This window comes from Fukomys damarensis, unplaced genomic scaffold (genome assembly GCF_012274545.1).
Source record: "Fukomys damarensis isolate Sample0158 unplaced genomic scaffold, DMR_v1.0_HiC HiC_scaffold_15, whole genome shotgun sequence".
Taxonomy (NCBI): Eukaryota; Metazoa; Chordata; class Mammalia; order Rodentia; family Bathyergidae; genus Fukomys; species Fukomys damarensis.
Genome location: NW_022900927.1, coordinates 21,246,832 through 21,260,546, shown reverse-complemented (window position 1 = coordinate 21,260,546; position 13,715 = coordinate 21,246,832). Strand labels below are relative to the sequence as shown.

General features: G+C 33.3%; 1 protein-coding gene across 1 annotated transcript; it reads right to left on the bottom strand.

Moving 5' to 3' along the window:
* Positions 1-1,040: 1,040 nt before the first annotated feature.
* On the bottom strand, positions 1,041-1,979 carry LOC104851981 (olfactory receptor 6C4). Its single transcript, XM_010609415.2, has one exon. It carries the CDS (start codon positions 1,977-1,979, stop codon positions 1,041-1,043), a length of 939 nt encoding a protein of 312 aa, XP_010607717.2.
* Positions 1,980-13,715: the final 11,736 nt, after the last annotated feature.

Below are 13,715 nucleotides of genomic sequence, written 5' to 3'. Positions count from 1 at the left end.
TGGAAATGTAAATGACTTCGACTAAAACTTTGACACTCATATACTTTAGAAAAATTTGCTAATCTCTCTAGTAATCATCTGTACTGTCATAAATGCTTAAATGGCTCAAATATTTGATATTTATAGATTAACTAAATTTTGAAATCTGGTCCTTGAATTCTAAAATATTAATATACACAAAAATTTTCAGAAAATAATAGATTTTATTTGTGATGGAATTTCTGCTCAAAGAAATCTAATTAGGAGCACTGATAATGTCACATAAAGATAAAAGAACTTCAAAGGAATATGAGTTGAACTCATAAAATTATTTGCACCATGAATACATCATAGGTGTTAATGTGACTTTACTTCATAATCTTATGACATGAGAACTACAACAATGGCCAGGCACAGCACTGCAATGTATGAAATTTTCTAGGAATACATACTCCTAAATACCTTAAATTCAAATCTTTCCATCACCTCTAATGAATTCACTGAAGAAATTTGATATTTTCTCATCGATATTGAAAAAAATATAGGTTTTTGTCATTTTAAAATTTTCTTAAACACTGAGTATGCTCATTTATTAAATAAATACTTTGAAAATACTAAATTTTAAAATGAATTTTAAATTTGAAAATAGCAAACAGTATCAGTTCAACATATTACTTAAGCTAGTATAAACAAGTTAGTTTCTTTGCCATATAAATTTAATTGTTATATCTATACAGGTCAAATGCCATGATACAATTTTCCTAAATTCAGTTTTAAAAACAAATTATTAACATTCATATTATCAATTCTAATTTTACCTCATGTATTTTTTTAATTGTCTGAACAAAGAAAATAGAAATGAAATGAAATGTTAGGAGCACTCACACAGATTAGGATTATTTGAGAACAGAAAAAAATGCCTTAATTACATATTCATTTTACTGTGTCAGGACACAAGTAGGAATATTAATTGGGTGATGTAGAATATACATTTAAATTACAACAATGTTTCACTGTACTCTTCTATATATTATTATTTTAATAATGAATCTCAAGTAGTTTCACGTTTTTGAAAAAATTATCTTATGTATTATATCTTTAAAGGCTCCTTTCACTTGCTTGTTCCTTAGAGTATAGATGAATGGGTTCAACAGAGGAGCAACTGAGGTATTTAAAAGAGCCACTCTTTTATTAAAAGTTGCTGCATCCTTTGCAGAAGGATTTACATACATAAAGATACAGCTTCCATAAGAAAGCGAGACCACAATCATATGAGAGGAACATGTAGAAAAAGCTTTTTTTCTCTCTTGAACTGATGGGATTCTCAAAATGGTCCTGATAATGTAGGTGTAGGAAAGAAACACCAGGAGCAGGGTAAAGAGAAGGGTCACTGCCGCAAGGACACACTGAATCATTTCTATGAAATGTGTATCTGAACAGGATAAATGCAACAATATAGTATAGTCACAGCAATAATGATTGAGGATGTTGGATGCACAGAAAGGCAGCCTGAGATTCATGGTATATGGCACCATGACAACTATAAAGCCAGAGAACCAGGAACACAGGACGAGCTGAATGCACAGTCTCCTACTCATTATAGTTGTGTAATGCAGAGGTCTGCAAATAGCAACGTAACGATCATAAGCCATGGCAGCTAAAAGGTAAAATTCAGTTGCTCCCAGCAAGATTGCAAAAAAGTATTGAGTGAAGCAGTTGGCAAAAGAGATAGTTCTGTCTCCAGTTCCAATATTAAGGAGCATCTTGGGAACAAATACAGACGTGAAAGATATCTCCACAAAAGCAAAATTTCGAAGAAAGAAATACATAGGCGTCTGGAGGCGATGATCCAGCAGAGTCAGAACAATGATGGTCACGTTTCCTATAATACTTAAGGTGTAAGTGAGCAGCAGGAAAAGGAAAAGCACAGCTTGGAGCTTGACATCATTTGTTAATCCAAGAAGGATGAACTCTGTCACTGATGTTTGGTTTTCCATCATTAACTTCAGACAAGTGAAGGTAGAAAATAACAACAATGATAAAGATTTACTAAAATTGAAGGTTCCAATTATTTATTGAAATTTAAAACCATGGCCAGCAAATGATTAAAAATGATGCTTTTGTTCACTCTACTTTGAAATGCATTACAAATGAACAAAAAGAAATACCAATCACCCTGAACAATTACGCTTCATAAATTAAGAAATAAAGCCCTGCTTTTTAGAGACAGCTTTAATCACTTCTCCTAAATTGTACCAGTGTGTTTTTCAGTTTTCTTACTCATTTTTTTCTGATTTTTCTCTAAGTTATTGGCTGCTACTACATGTGTGTAGATAAATCTGGAGCAAAGTTTGCTGTCTAACATTGAATGTATTAATCAACCAAGTAAATATAACCCTAGATATGACTTATAATAACAAGATTGAACTTGCCCATTTTCTTCTGTATTTTGCTTTTTTTCCTTATTTTCATTGGGAATTTTAAATAATGACTACTTTGTTAATCTACTGAAACTCAAAAAGCTTCATAGAGTTTTCTTTAAATCTTAACAAAGTATTCAGTATTCATTTTAACTGTTGCTCCTGATTTATGACAATAACAATAAAACACCTGAGCATTGAGCATTGAAAGTAGGTATATGTTTCTTAGTTCTTAGTCAAATATTAAATCAAAATAATCTCACTCATTTTGGTGTCTTCTTGTACACGTGGACTGCCCACCAAAATATTATGCTTTCTTCAAGTCAATTCAAATTTAGCTCTCCATACAGTTTTCTCTACAAACTCAATAATAGGTTTTGTGTCTTTATAAATGTGGATCAAAATATAACACCAAGTCATAAAGTCAAATTAGTTTTTAGCTATGTCAAATGTATATATTTTAGTTTTCAACTTCAAAATAAATAAATTACCCACCAGAGTAAGCTTGTAGATACATAACTTTTGTGAAGTAAATCAGACAAACAAATGTAAATATCTCTTGATTTCTCTTATATGAGAAACCCAAAATATAAATACATCAGAGAAAAACAAAAGGTACTACGAGGAAACTGGGAAGTAGATCTGCAAAAAGGAAAAGGACAAAGACAGGGAGAGCAAGGAGTTATTAAAGTTAAGGTGTGTTATGTACTTATACCAACACCCCACAATGGATGTAATCATTATGCCTCCTGAATACGGACTAAGAAAATTAGAATTAAGAAACCAGAATAGACTCCTATTTCTTTCTACATTTTTTGAGACAGGCTCTCATTATGGAGTCCAGCTGGCCTTGAAGTCTTGATTTTCCTCCTTTGGCCTCCTAAGTGCTCTTCTTACAGGCATACAATACAGAAGTGCTTTCTTTCTTATACCCTTCTTATATCTTTATAAAGGTAAGAAATTATATAGCTTAGGTAATTTTTTTTCAGTACCAGGGGTCAAACTCAGAACCTTGTGTTTGTAAGGCAGAACCACTGAGCTAAATACCCACAGGTAAACATTTTAATGCAAAATATATTTTTACTTTTCTTTAAATAACTAACACTATTATATTTAATGCTCTTGAATTCTCATTCAAATAACAAACTCTAAGTGTTTCAGTTTTCTTTTTAATACTTTTGATGATGAGATAGGAAGATGTAGTAATAACATAATGCTTCTTGAGACTCAAAAATTATGAAGATTTTTTTCATAATAAATATTGTTTCATTATGTATGTTGGTATATTCTCATATTACAATAAGTAGTAAGTTAATAGTAATACACATTTCATCTTTGTCAAGGTTAATATTAAATATAGAGAATGGACAGTTCTTGCCAAGTTATTTATAACCTACTAAAATTATCCTTATAAAATTTCAAAGTTTTCAATATCACAAGTAGTTTCTATTTTACTAGGAAATAATCTTTAAAAAACTTCACAAGTTGGTTGTAAGAATCAAATATATTAATATTTTTAAAACTCTAACATACTAAGTAGTTATAGTATTTATCTTTAATGTATTTAAATTCTGTTATACTGATTCATCTAAATTACTGAACTCATGATACAAATTTCACTTCTAATTAAAATTATGGATGTCTATGTCTGAATATACTGGCCTACATATTTTAGAAAGAGTATTAGAAAAATTATGCACAAATAGCAAATTTTACAAAAGAAGTTATATGCAGAGAAATATTATCATTACTTGCACTATGACAAAATAGTTTGTTAAACTATAACATTTCTAGAATTTAGTTGAATAAATTTTGGAAATTCAACCAATCAGTAGTGATTTTCTTTCTACTTGAAAATCACTAGAGTTCTCAGATAATTTGAAGAGATCAATTTGATCTTCCACTTGGATTTCCTAAATATTAATGAAGACAAAATTCTAACTTACAAAGTAATTAAACAAGATATTCCATTCACTAACCATTAACATCTGGAAATTTCCATAGTTTGAATAGTTCTTTTTGACAAATCAAAAAGCTTATAAATGATTTCCTGATTTACTGAATACACAAATAAAAGAGGGATCAAAAATGAGTGTAAAACAGCATGTGTATATTAGGAAATTATTTTATCTGTATTTACATAACTCAATAAGAAGAATGTGAGTGCCGTTATGTGAGCAATAGTGAAAAGTGGATACACGATAAAGAAATTGTGCATCTCTATAAATACAGCAAACACCAACCTTCTTCTCCCTCAATCCTGATTCCAAATTAGATGATTTTGAGGATGAACTGAAGAATATAATGGCTTAGGACCAATTGGGAAATGGTCCCTGGGTCACGAGCAAGGGAAAAGCTCCAACAAACCGCAGATAAGTAAGATAAGTAAGAAAAGTATATGAACTTGTGTATTCCATATACTTCATGAACAATCACACACACAAATGAGAGAGAGAGAGAGAGAGAAACGCTGCAAACTTACAACTTTTCCAGGTAGCTAAGGTATGTTGGTGGTGATATAAGGACTTGTCAGATGTTTTGGTGGGACATTAAAAAATAATCTGAGAAAAAATAAGTCAGCTCTCTATGCAATTTTTGCTTGCACTGTATGCCACAATATTAGACAGTTATTTCTTTCTTTTTAAATTTTTAATTTATTAGCACATCTTTACACTACATAATGACTATATTCATCATTGGGAACAGGTACATTTCTACAATACATCTCAATTATGTTTTCCCACTTCAATTCACCTTTCTTTTATTTTGCCAGTTATCTTTTCAACACTTTTTCAATTCAGTAAGCTTTATTTCCATATAATTCCTTATATAATTTCATAGAGAAGTGGTTGCATTCAGCGCTGAATAGAGAAAATACAAAATGATTCTAGGATGTCTTATAGAGAAAGTAAACAAATTAAAGAGTTTCTCAAAACAATAGTTAGAAAAATAATATATCAACTTTAATGAGTTGTCAATGCCTTATGTGAGACCAAATTTTGTAAGCAAAATGCATAATGATAATACTAAATTTTAGCATATATTAAAAAATAAATATTCCTGTATGGACTTGCATTGAATAGTTAAAGAACTGATGGACAAAGGATATTTCTTATGGCAAAATGTTATTAATTAGTTAGATGAGAAAAGGAAAATAGAAAGCAACAATGAGGCAAATAGCACATTAAAAATTACTGCAGATAAAAGCTAAAATATGTGAACAAAAATTTGAGGAAAATTATTACATTTCTTCAAACTTTCTCCAAAGTATTTGGCAACTATAAAACAGGATAGTAACTTCACAGTGTGGAAAACTGAGACCTTAACCAAATGATCACAATTTAAATGGTCATTAAAATGCCTTCTTGTCATCTCAATTCCTGGCTGTGAAGCACGTAGAAATAATAAAGTTCTGTAAAAAATGTGACAAAGGTTAAATTTCATTCCAACAATAAAAAATAGGAGCCAACTCAAACGGAAGGACATTCTACAAAATAACAGATCAATGTTCTTCAAAATTATCAAAGACAGCCTGCTGGCACAGCCATTGCTCCAGTGCCAGGAAGATAGGCACTCCTCTTCTGGCAGGGCCATCACTTCAGTGCCAGGAAGGCCTGTTTGGGCCCAATCCACAGACCAGGTAGCCACGTCCTCCCCTGTCAGTGCTGCCATATCTCCAGTGCCAGGAAGGTAGCCACGTGGGTGCCCGTGAACACCACCCCTCACCTTACCCCCACCCTCAGACCTCCTGATTATACCAGTTTTTGGACCCCCTCTGCAGAGGCATAGGTCGTCATAAAGGGTATTTTTCTGAGCTCCAAACTTTGAACATCTTTAAAGAAAGGGTGAGGGAAAAGGGGTAGAACTGTGTGGAGTTCAACCCATAAGGATTTCTGGGAACTCAATCTAGGCCTTGCAGTCCAAGGTCAGTCTGCATCGCAGGTTTCTGCCATCAGCTAGCTGAGATCAGGGGACTTGGTTCTGCACATGGCTGCACATGTATATGATGACAGCAGAGATATAGTCTGAAAGAGGCCCTTCAAATTCTTTTTTGTCTTTCTTTTCCTCATTCCACCCTGCAAATTCTTTCTATTTTCTGTCCTCTTTCTCCAACTCAGTCTCTTGCTCCACTATATTATCCCTCATCTTGCTTTCTGTTCCTGTTCATCCCCTAACTCAGATTTCTTCTTTTTTTGTTTTTTTCATTTTTCTTTATGTTATTTTCTTCTGTCATTCTACCTAAGATCAATAGTGTCAAGGGAAAGTGGGCCCCTATTACTGTTAATAGGATATATTCTTGTCCTTATACTTGCACTCTGCCTATCCCTTTTGAACGTAACAGTTTCTTAAAGATTGTGTGTTCTTTCTATGTCATCTGGCTTTCCTTGAAACTCTCTCCAATTATTTCACTTATCTACTCCTCTCATCTTAACTCTGTCTGAGCCCCCATCCTAAATGGTAAATACGCTATAATGAAAAGTGTATTCACTGCAAACATATTTTGGGCTGCTTACGGATTTAAATTTCATTCACATAGTTTGAAGGTGATAGACTAATGACTACCACAAGTGGTCAATTTGCAAGTTGTGCTTGATCCTATTGTGTTGCTCATTGCATCACTTGGGATAAAGGATTATGATTGATTTAATTAAATGTTTTCTCTGATATTATGAAAATGAGAATGTGTATGAGTCATTAGAGACTGAAAAGTTAATGCACAACTATATAAGGAAGATTTAATAACCCAGAAATTAAATCAAGGACAACCCAACATCAAAAATAAAAATGAGAAAACACTTAAGCAAGACACAAAGACAGACTTCCAGTTCACCAATGACAAACACTAGGGCAAAGGAGGATGGAAAGTCTGATAGTGAACTAGCAGGACACTCTGAACTCATAGCACAGGAAGTAACAAAACAGATCAATCAGGCTCTAAAAATAATCAAAATGGAAATAATTTCCCGGATAACCACAAAGATGGGGAGCAAAATGAAAGTCATGATTTGAGACTCTAGAACAGAAACTGACAAAAAAATAGATGAGCTCAGGAACATGATAGAAGCCATGAAGGCCCATCATAAGAAATAAATGGAAACAATAAATGCCCAACATAGGAAAGAAATGGAATCCGTAAAGCAGATTCCAACAGATATCCAGGAGATTAAAAAACTGTATTGTAAGTGTTCACAGCAGAATAAAAGATAATGAAGATTGAATCTCAGATATAGAAGATAAGATTGTAGTCAGTGACCATGAAAAGAGGGATCTCTTAAAAACAGTAAGGGATCATGAGAAATCCATTCAACAACTCCTAGATGGTGCAAAGAAGAATAATATAGATTGATAGGAATCCATGAAGTAGCAGGTGAAAATACAAATGATGTAAAAAAGCTGTTCACATAATTAATGACAGAAAACTTCCCAAACAGAGGGGAAGAATTTGAAATACAGAGAAGTGAGGCATAGGGGACTCCAACTACCATGATCAAAAAAAAAAATCTAGGTGTAGACATACAATAATCAAGATCCCAGAAACCCAACACAAGAAGAAAGTAATGAAAGCAATAAGAGAAAAGAAACAAATCTCATACAAAGGAAAGCCCATCAGAATCACAGAAGACTTTTCCACACAAACCCTCAGGTCAAGGAGAGCCTGGAGTGACATATTTCAAGTCCTAAAGGAAAACAACCTCCAACCTAGACTGGTGTATCCTGCAAAATTCTCTTTCAAAATGGATGGGGAAAAAAAAATACTTCCATAACAAACAACACCTGAGAAACTTCATGAATATCAAACCAGCACTACAAGGAATTCTAAACAATATCTTAGAAAAAGACAGTAAGGATCACAACACCATGACAGAGCACATCAAATAGGCAAGGCAAGAAACTAAAAGGAGAAGGCAAGAAATTAAAAAGTCAACAAAAGGACAATAACATGACAATAATAAGTCAGTACATATCAGTTATAACCATCGATGTAAATGGCTTCAATTCACCAATCAAGAGAAATAGACTGGCAGAATGGATTAAGAAACAAAATCCAACAATATGTTGTATACAAGAAAAACCTAGTGCAAAAAGAAGCCCATAGACTGAAAGTGAAAGGATGGAAAACAATTCTCCATGCCACAGAGGAGAGAGGTAGCAATCTTATTTTCAGACAAAAGTAAATTTCAAAGCAAAACTGATTAAAAGAGACAAAGAAAGCCACTACATCCTTGTAAATGGAACAATTCAAGAGGAAGAGATGACAATCATAAACATATATGCACCAAATATTAACGCCCCCAACTATATAAAAGAAGTATTAAGACACATGAAAAACCAAATAAGTACTAATACAATTGTAGGGGGGGATCTAAATACCCACTATCACAAATAGACAGATCATCTAGGCAAAAAATCAACAACAAAATACTAGAATTGAACCAATCTTTTGAATGCATGGACTTAATAGATGGCTATAGAATGTTCCAACCCACAAAATCAGAATATACATTTTGTTTTTTGGCTGCACATGGGACATTCTCGAAGAAAGACCACATACTAGCTCACAGAACAGGATGAATAAATGCATAAGAATTAAAGTTATTCCCTGTATACTATCAGATCATAGTGCAATCATGCTGGAGATCAATAGTATAAGAAACCATAGGAATTTCACAAACACATGGAAATTGAACAACACTCTCCTGAACAAACAATGGATCACAGAGGAAACTGAAGATTAGACAGTTTTTGCAAATAAATGAAAATACCAAAACAACATACATTAATCTATGGGACACAATGAAAGCAATTCTACATGGAAAATGCATAGCACTGAATGCCCACACTAGGAAAACAGAGTGAGCTGAAATTAACAAACTAATGATGAATCTTAGACTCCTAGAAAAACAAGAGCAAGAAAAATCCAAAGCTCAAATAAGAGGAAATTATAAAGATCAGAGCAGAAATCAATGTAATGGAAATTAAGAAAATGACACAAAAAAATAAATGAATTGAAGAGTTGGTTTTTTGAAAGAATAAATAAAATTGATAAACACTTAGCTAACCTTATCAAAAAAAGGAAAAAAAAGCTCAGATCCATGCAATTAGGAATGACAAAGGTGAAGTCACAACATATCCAAAAGAAATCCAGAGGATCATTAATGCTTACTTTGAGAACCTGTACTCAAGTAAAATGGAAAACACAGAAGAAATGAACAAATTTCTAGATACTTATGAAATAGCAAAGTTGAACAAAGAAGACAAAAACATTTTGAACATGCCAATTACAATCAGTGAAATTGAAAATGTAATTAAAAATTAACCAACAAAGGAAAGAACAGGTCCTGATGGATTCACTGCTGAATTTTATAAGACATTTAGAGAAGAACTACTGCCATTACTCTTCGAACTTTTCAGTGAAATTGAAAGGGAAGCTATACTTCCAAATTAATTTCTGGAAGCAAGTATCACTTTGATTCCCATACCAGGGAAAGACGCAATTAAAAAAGAGAACTATAGGCCAATCTCCCTAATGAATTTAGATGTGAAAATCCTTAATAAGATACTAGCAAACAGAATAAAGAGGATCATCAAGAAGATCATACATCCTGATCAAGTCAGATTTATTCCAGGGATGCAAGAATGGTTCAACATACATAAGTCAATAAATGTAATACAGTATATTAAAAAAGTCAAGGACAAAAACCATATTATTCTCTCAATAGATGCAGAAAAAGCATTTGACAAAATTCAACACCCATTCGTGATAAAAACCCTTAAAAATTTGAATAGATGGTCTACATCTCAACTTAACAAAGGCTATCTATGAAAAACCAACAGCCAACATCATATTAAATGGCCAAAATCAATATGGAGATACCTCAAAGAGCTGGGACTACAGATTCCATTTGACTCATCCATCCCTCTGCTGGGGATCTTCCAAAAGAATCATACCAGAGTGATATATGCACACCCATGTTTATAGTGGCACAGTTTGTAGTAGCTAAAACTTGGAAACAGCCCATTTGCCCATGAGTTGGAAACTCAATAAAGAAGATGTGGACTTTCTATAAAATTTAATATTACTGAGCCATAAAAATGAGAAATTAGATTCATTCATAGGAAAATGGATACATATTGAGGATTTACTCCTAAGTGAAATAAATAAGTCACACATGTAAATACCAAATAATTTCTCTGGTGTGAACAAACTATAATAGTACATAAGATCCTAATGAGATAACTGACATTGTGAAATGGGAGGAAAAGGGCTAAAGGTGTATGGAAAGTGGGAAAGGTAGTGGATAGGTAATAAGGGAAAAAAAAAAGATACAAGAAAATGAAAAAATGGAAACAAAGTGTTTATACATGGGGAGGGGAGGAGGGGGTGAAGGGAGGGCAGGGACATGGGGAAAAAACGAGAACCAAGACCTGCCTTGTAAAGGTACAAGATCCCAATAATGAATATAACTGTACTGTATACCTAAAATGTACCAATAAACTCAATGAAGAAAAAAAATATTATCCAAGACATAAAGTATAAGTAAAAGAAGACTGAAGAATGGATTGGAAGAGACTAAGGAAAAAAAACAACTAAATGTGATATGGAATCCTAGATCAGACAATAGACACTACTGGGAAATCTGGTGGAATGCAGAGAAGATTTTTGTTTCAGTACTGTTATGGTGCATAGTTCGATGCCCCCTCACTCATGTGCTCATAAGCAGAGCTGTGGGGAGGTGACTGGATCATGGGTGTGTGAAACTTATCAGTGCACTAGTTGATGAATGAGTTTATAGCTAAATGTAATATTGCAAGGGTGTGGGTCACTGGGGCTTGGCCCAGAAGGATGTCACTCCCTTCCACCACCATGGACCCCTTTCTGCTTCCTGCCTGCCTTGCCATGAGTGCTTTCTCCTGCCATAACCTTCCTTCATGCTTTCTTACCTTGGAGCCAGCCAACTAGGGACTGAAATTTCCTACAAACTGTGAGCCAAAATAAACCTCTCCTCTTGTAATGTGCAGGTGTCAGATATTGTGTCTCAGTGATGAGAAAGTAACAGGAAACTAGTATGTCACCAAAGTTACAGATGTCCACAAAGTGATAATAAGCCAGCATAGAAGAAAACATTCATAGCTTCCAAAGAAGAAAAAGAAGTACATCTGGGTATCATAGCCCACAAAGGAGATGATTTTCCTTGGTGACACTAAATATACCAGCATATTCAGCACCAAGACCAAAGTAAAACAGACTTCAAGAAGTGACAGATTTCAGAGAAAGAAGTACATGGGTGTTTTTGAAGAGCAGAATTTACACTGGTAACTGTGGCAATAAGAAAGTTCCCCAAAAATGTGACTGTGTAGATATCCAGGAATAAAATGAGGAGAGAAACTTGTATGTCAGTGTTGTTCGTAAAGCCAAGGAGAATAAATTCAGTGACTCTCGTATGATTTTCACAAGTCATATCTTTTTTTATTGAGTTTATTGGTACATTTTAGGTATACAATACAGTTATATACATTATTGGGATCCTGTACCCTTACATGACAGGTCTTGGTTCTCATTTTTTCCCTTGTCCCTGCCCTCCCTTCACCTCCTCCTCCCCTCCACATGTACAAACACTTTATTTCCATATTTTCATTTTCTCATACTTTTTTTCTTTTCCCTTATTACCTTCCCCTACCCTTCCCACTTTTGCTACACCTTCAGCCCTTTGCTTCCTATTTCACATTGTCAATTATCTCATTAGGATCTTATGTACTATATAGTTTTTCACACCAGAAAAACTATTTGGTATTTACACATGTGTGACTTATTTCTTTCACTTAGGAGTATATCCTCAATATGTATCCATTTTCCTATGAATGAATCTAATTTCTCATTCTTTATGGCTGAATACACAAGTCATACCTTAAATAAATTTATATCTAAGAGTCCAGGTATGTGCATGAAAAGTTATTGTATAAAATATAGGAAGAATACCCATCAATAAAATCCATAAAGCATAAGGCACCTCTCTGTTCTCAGTTCTTACCTTTCTGTTTTGTAAAGCACAGAGAGTGCTTAAAATAAGATAACTTTGAAGAGAAAATATATTTTGCATGAATCTTAATAATTATCACCTAAAATTATTTATCTTTCATAAGTTATTGTCTGGAGCTCATATTATTCAACAAATATTATTTTGGAATAATTAGTAGAAGGGTTTAGACAAATGTGATTTGAAATAAACTAATTTAGAAAATTATTTCTGGATGCAGTGAGAGAAAGAATAAGCTACTTTAATTTTCTAATATTTGATTATATAAATAATCTTTCTACTAAATGAAGTACATTTTGTATCATTCCATCCAACCACCACACACAGGAGAGAGAGACAGAGAGGAGACAGAGAAACAGAGAGAAATAATAAACACAATAGACACTATGATTTTAGTGTTCTTCTATAGCCTCCATGGTGTCTTCTAATTTGTGAAAATGTTTGTATTTCTCAGGAAAGTGATTTTATTTTATTGGTCACCATTTTTATGCATGTATAGTAATATTACTAAAGGTTTTTTTAAAAACATCTGAAAAATGTAACTTTTAATAACGAAGTCATTGTCTCAACACTCCCTTCAGCTTCTATTTATCAAATAATTTTGCTCATAAATGTCCATCTTCTCCAAAATTACAAGGTGAAAAGTGAGATCCAGGCACTTTCTATTGTATGTCTGCTAATACATAACCACTATTTATTGTATACCTGGTCATAAAAGTACTAATTTGACTATTATGAATGAAAATACTGTATTTTATTTTCACCAACACTGTAGTAATATGAAGTACTTTCTGTATATTTCATTCTTAGCAACAATATATTAAACATAGCACTTGAAAAAACATGTGTCCAAAAAGACAGCTCTCTAGCATATATGGTGGCAAAATACCTATAATTCCAATTACTTGGAAGACTAAGAGAGGGGATTCATTAATTGGAGCCCAGCCTGGGAAAAATAGTTTGTGTCTCAAAATAATATAAAACAAAAGAGTAGTGCACATCTCTTTAAAATATAAGAATATATCTTCTTTTCATAATATTTTTCTCTGGAAGCATTAAATAAATAATTTAATATACAAGTACTGTCTAAATTCTTTACAATGTATGTTATTACATCCTAGCCATGAACAGGACTAGGGACAGTTAAGTAGATCTAGAAGGAACTACAAATACAAATAATATGGACCCAGCACACCACAGGAGACCAGCAGCAACTTGCAACCCTCTGATGGAACCGCCACTTCAGGCTAGCAGTATTTGTGCACCTGACCCCATGACC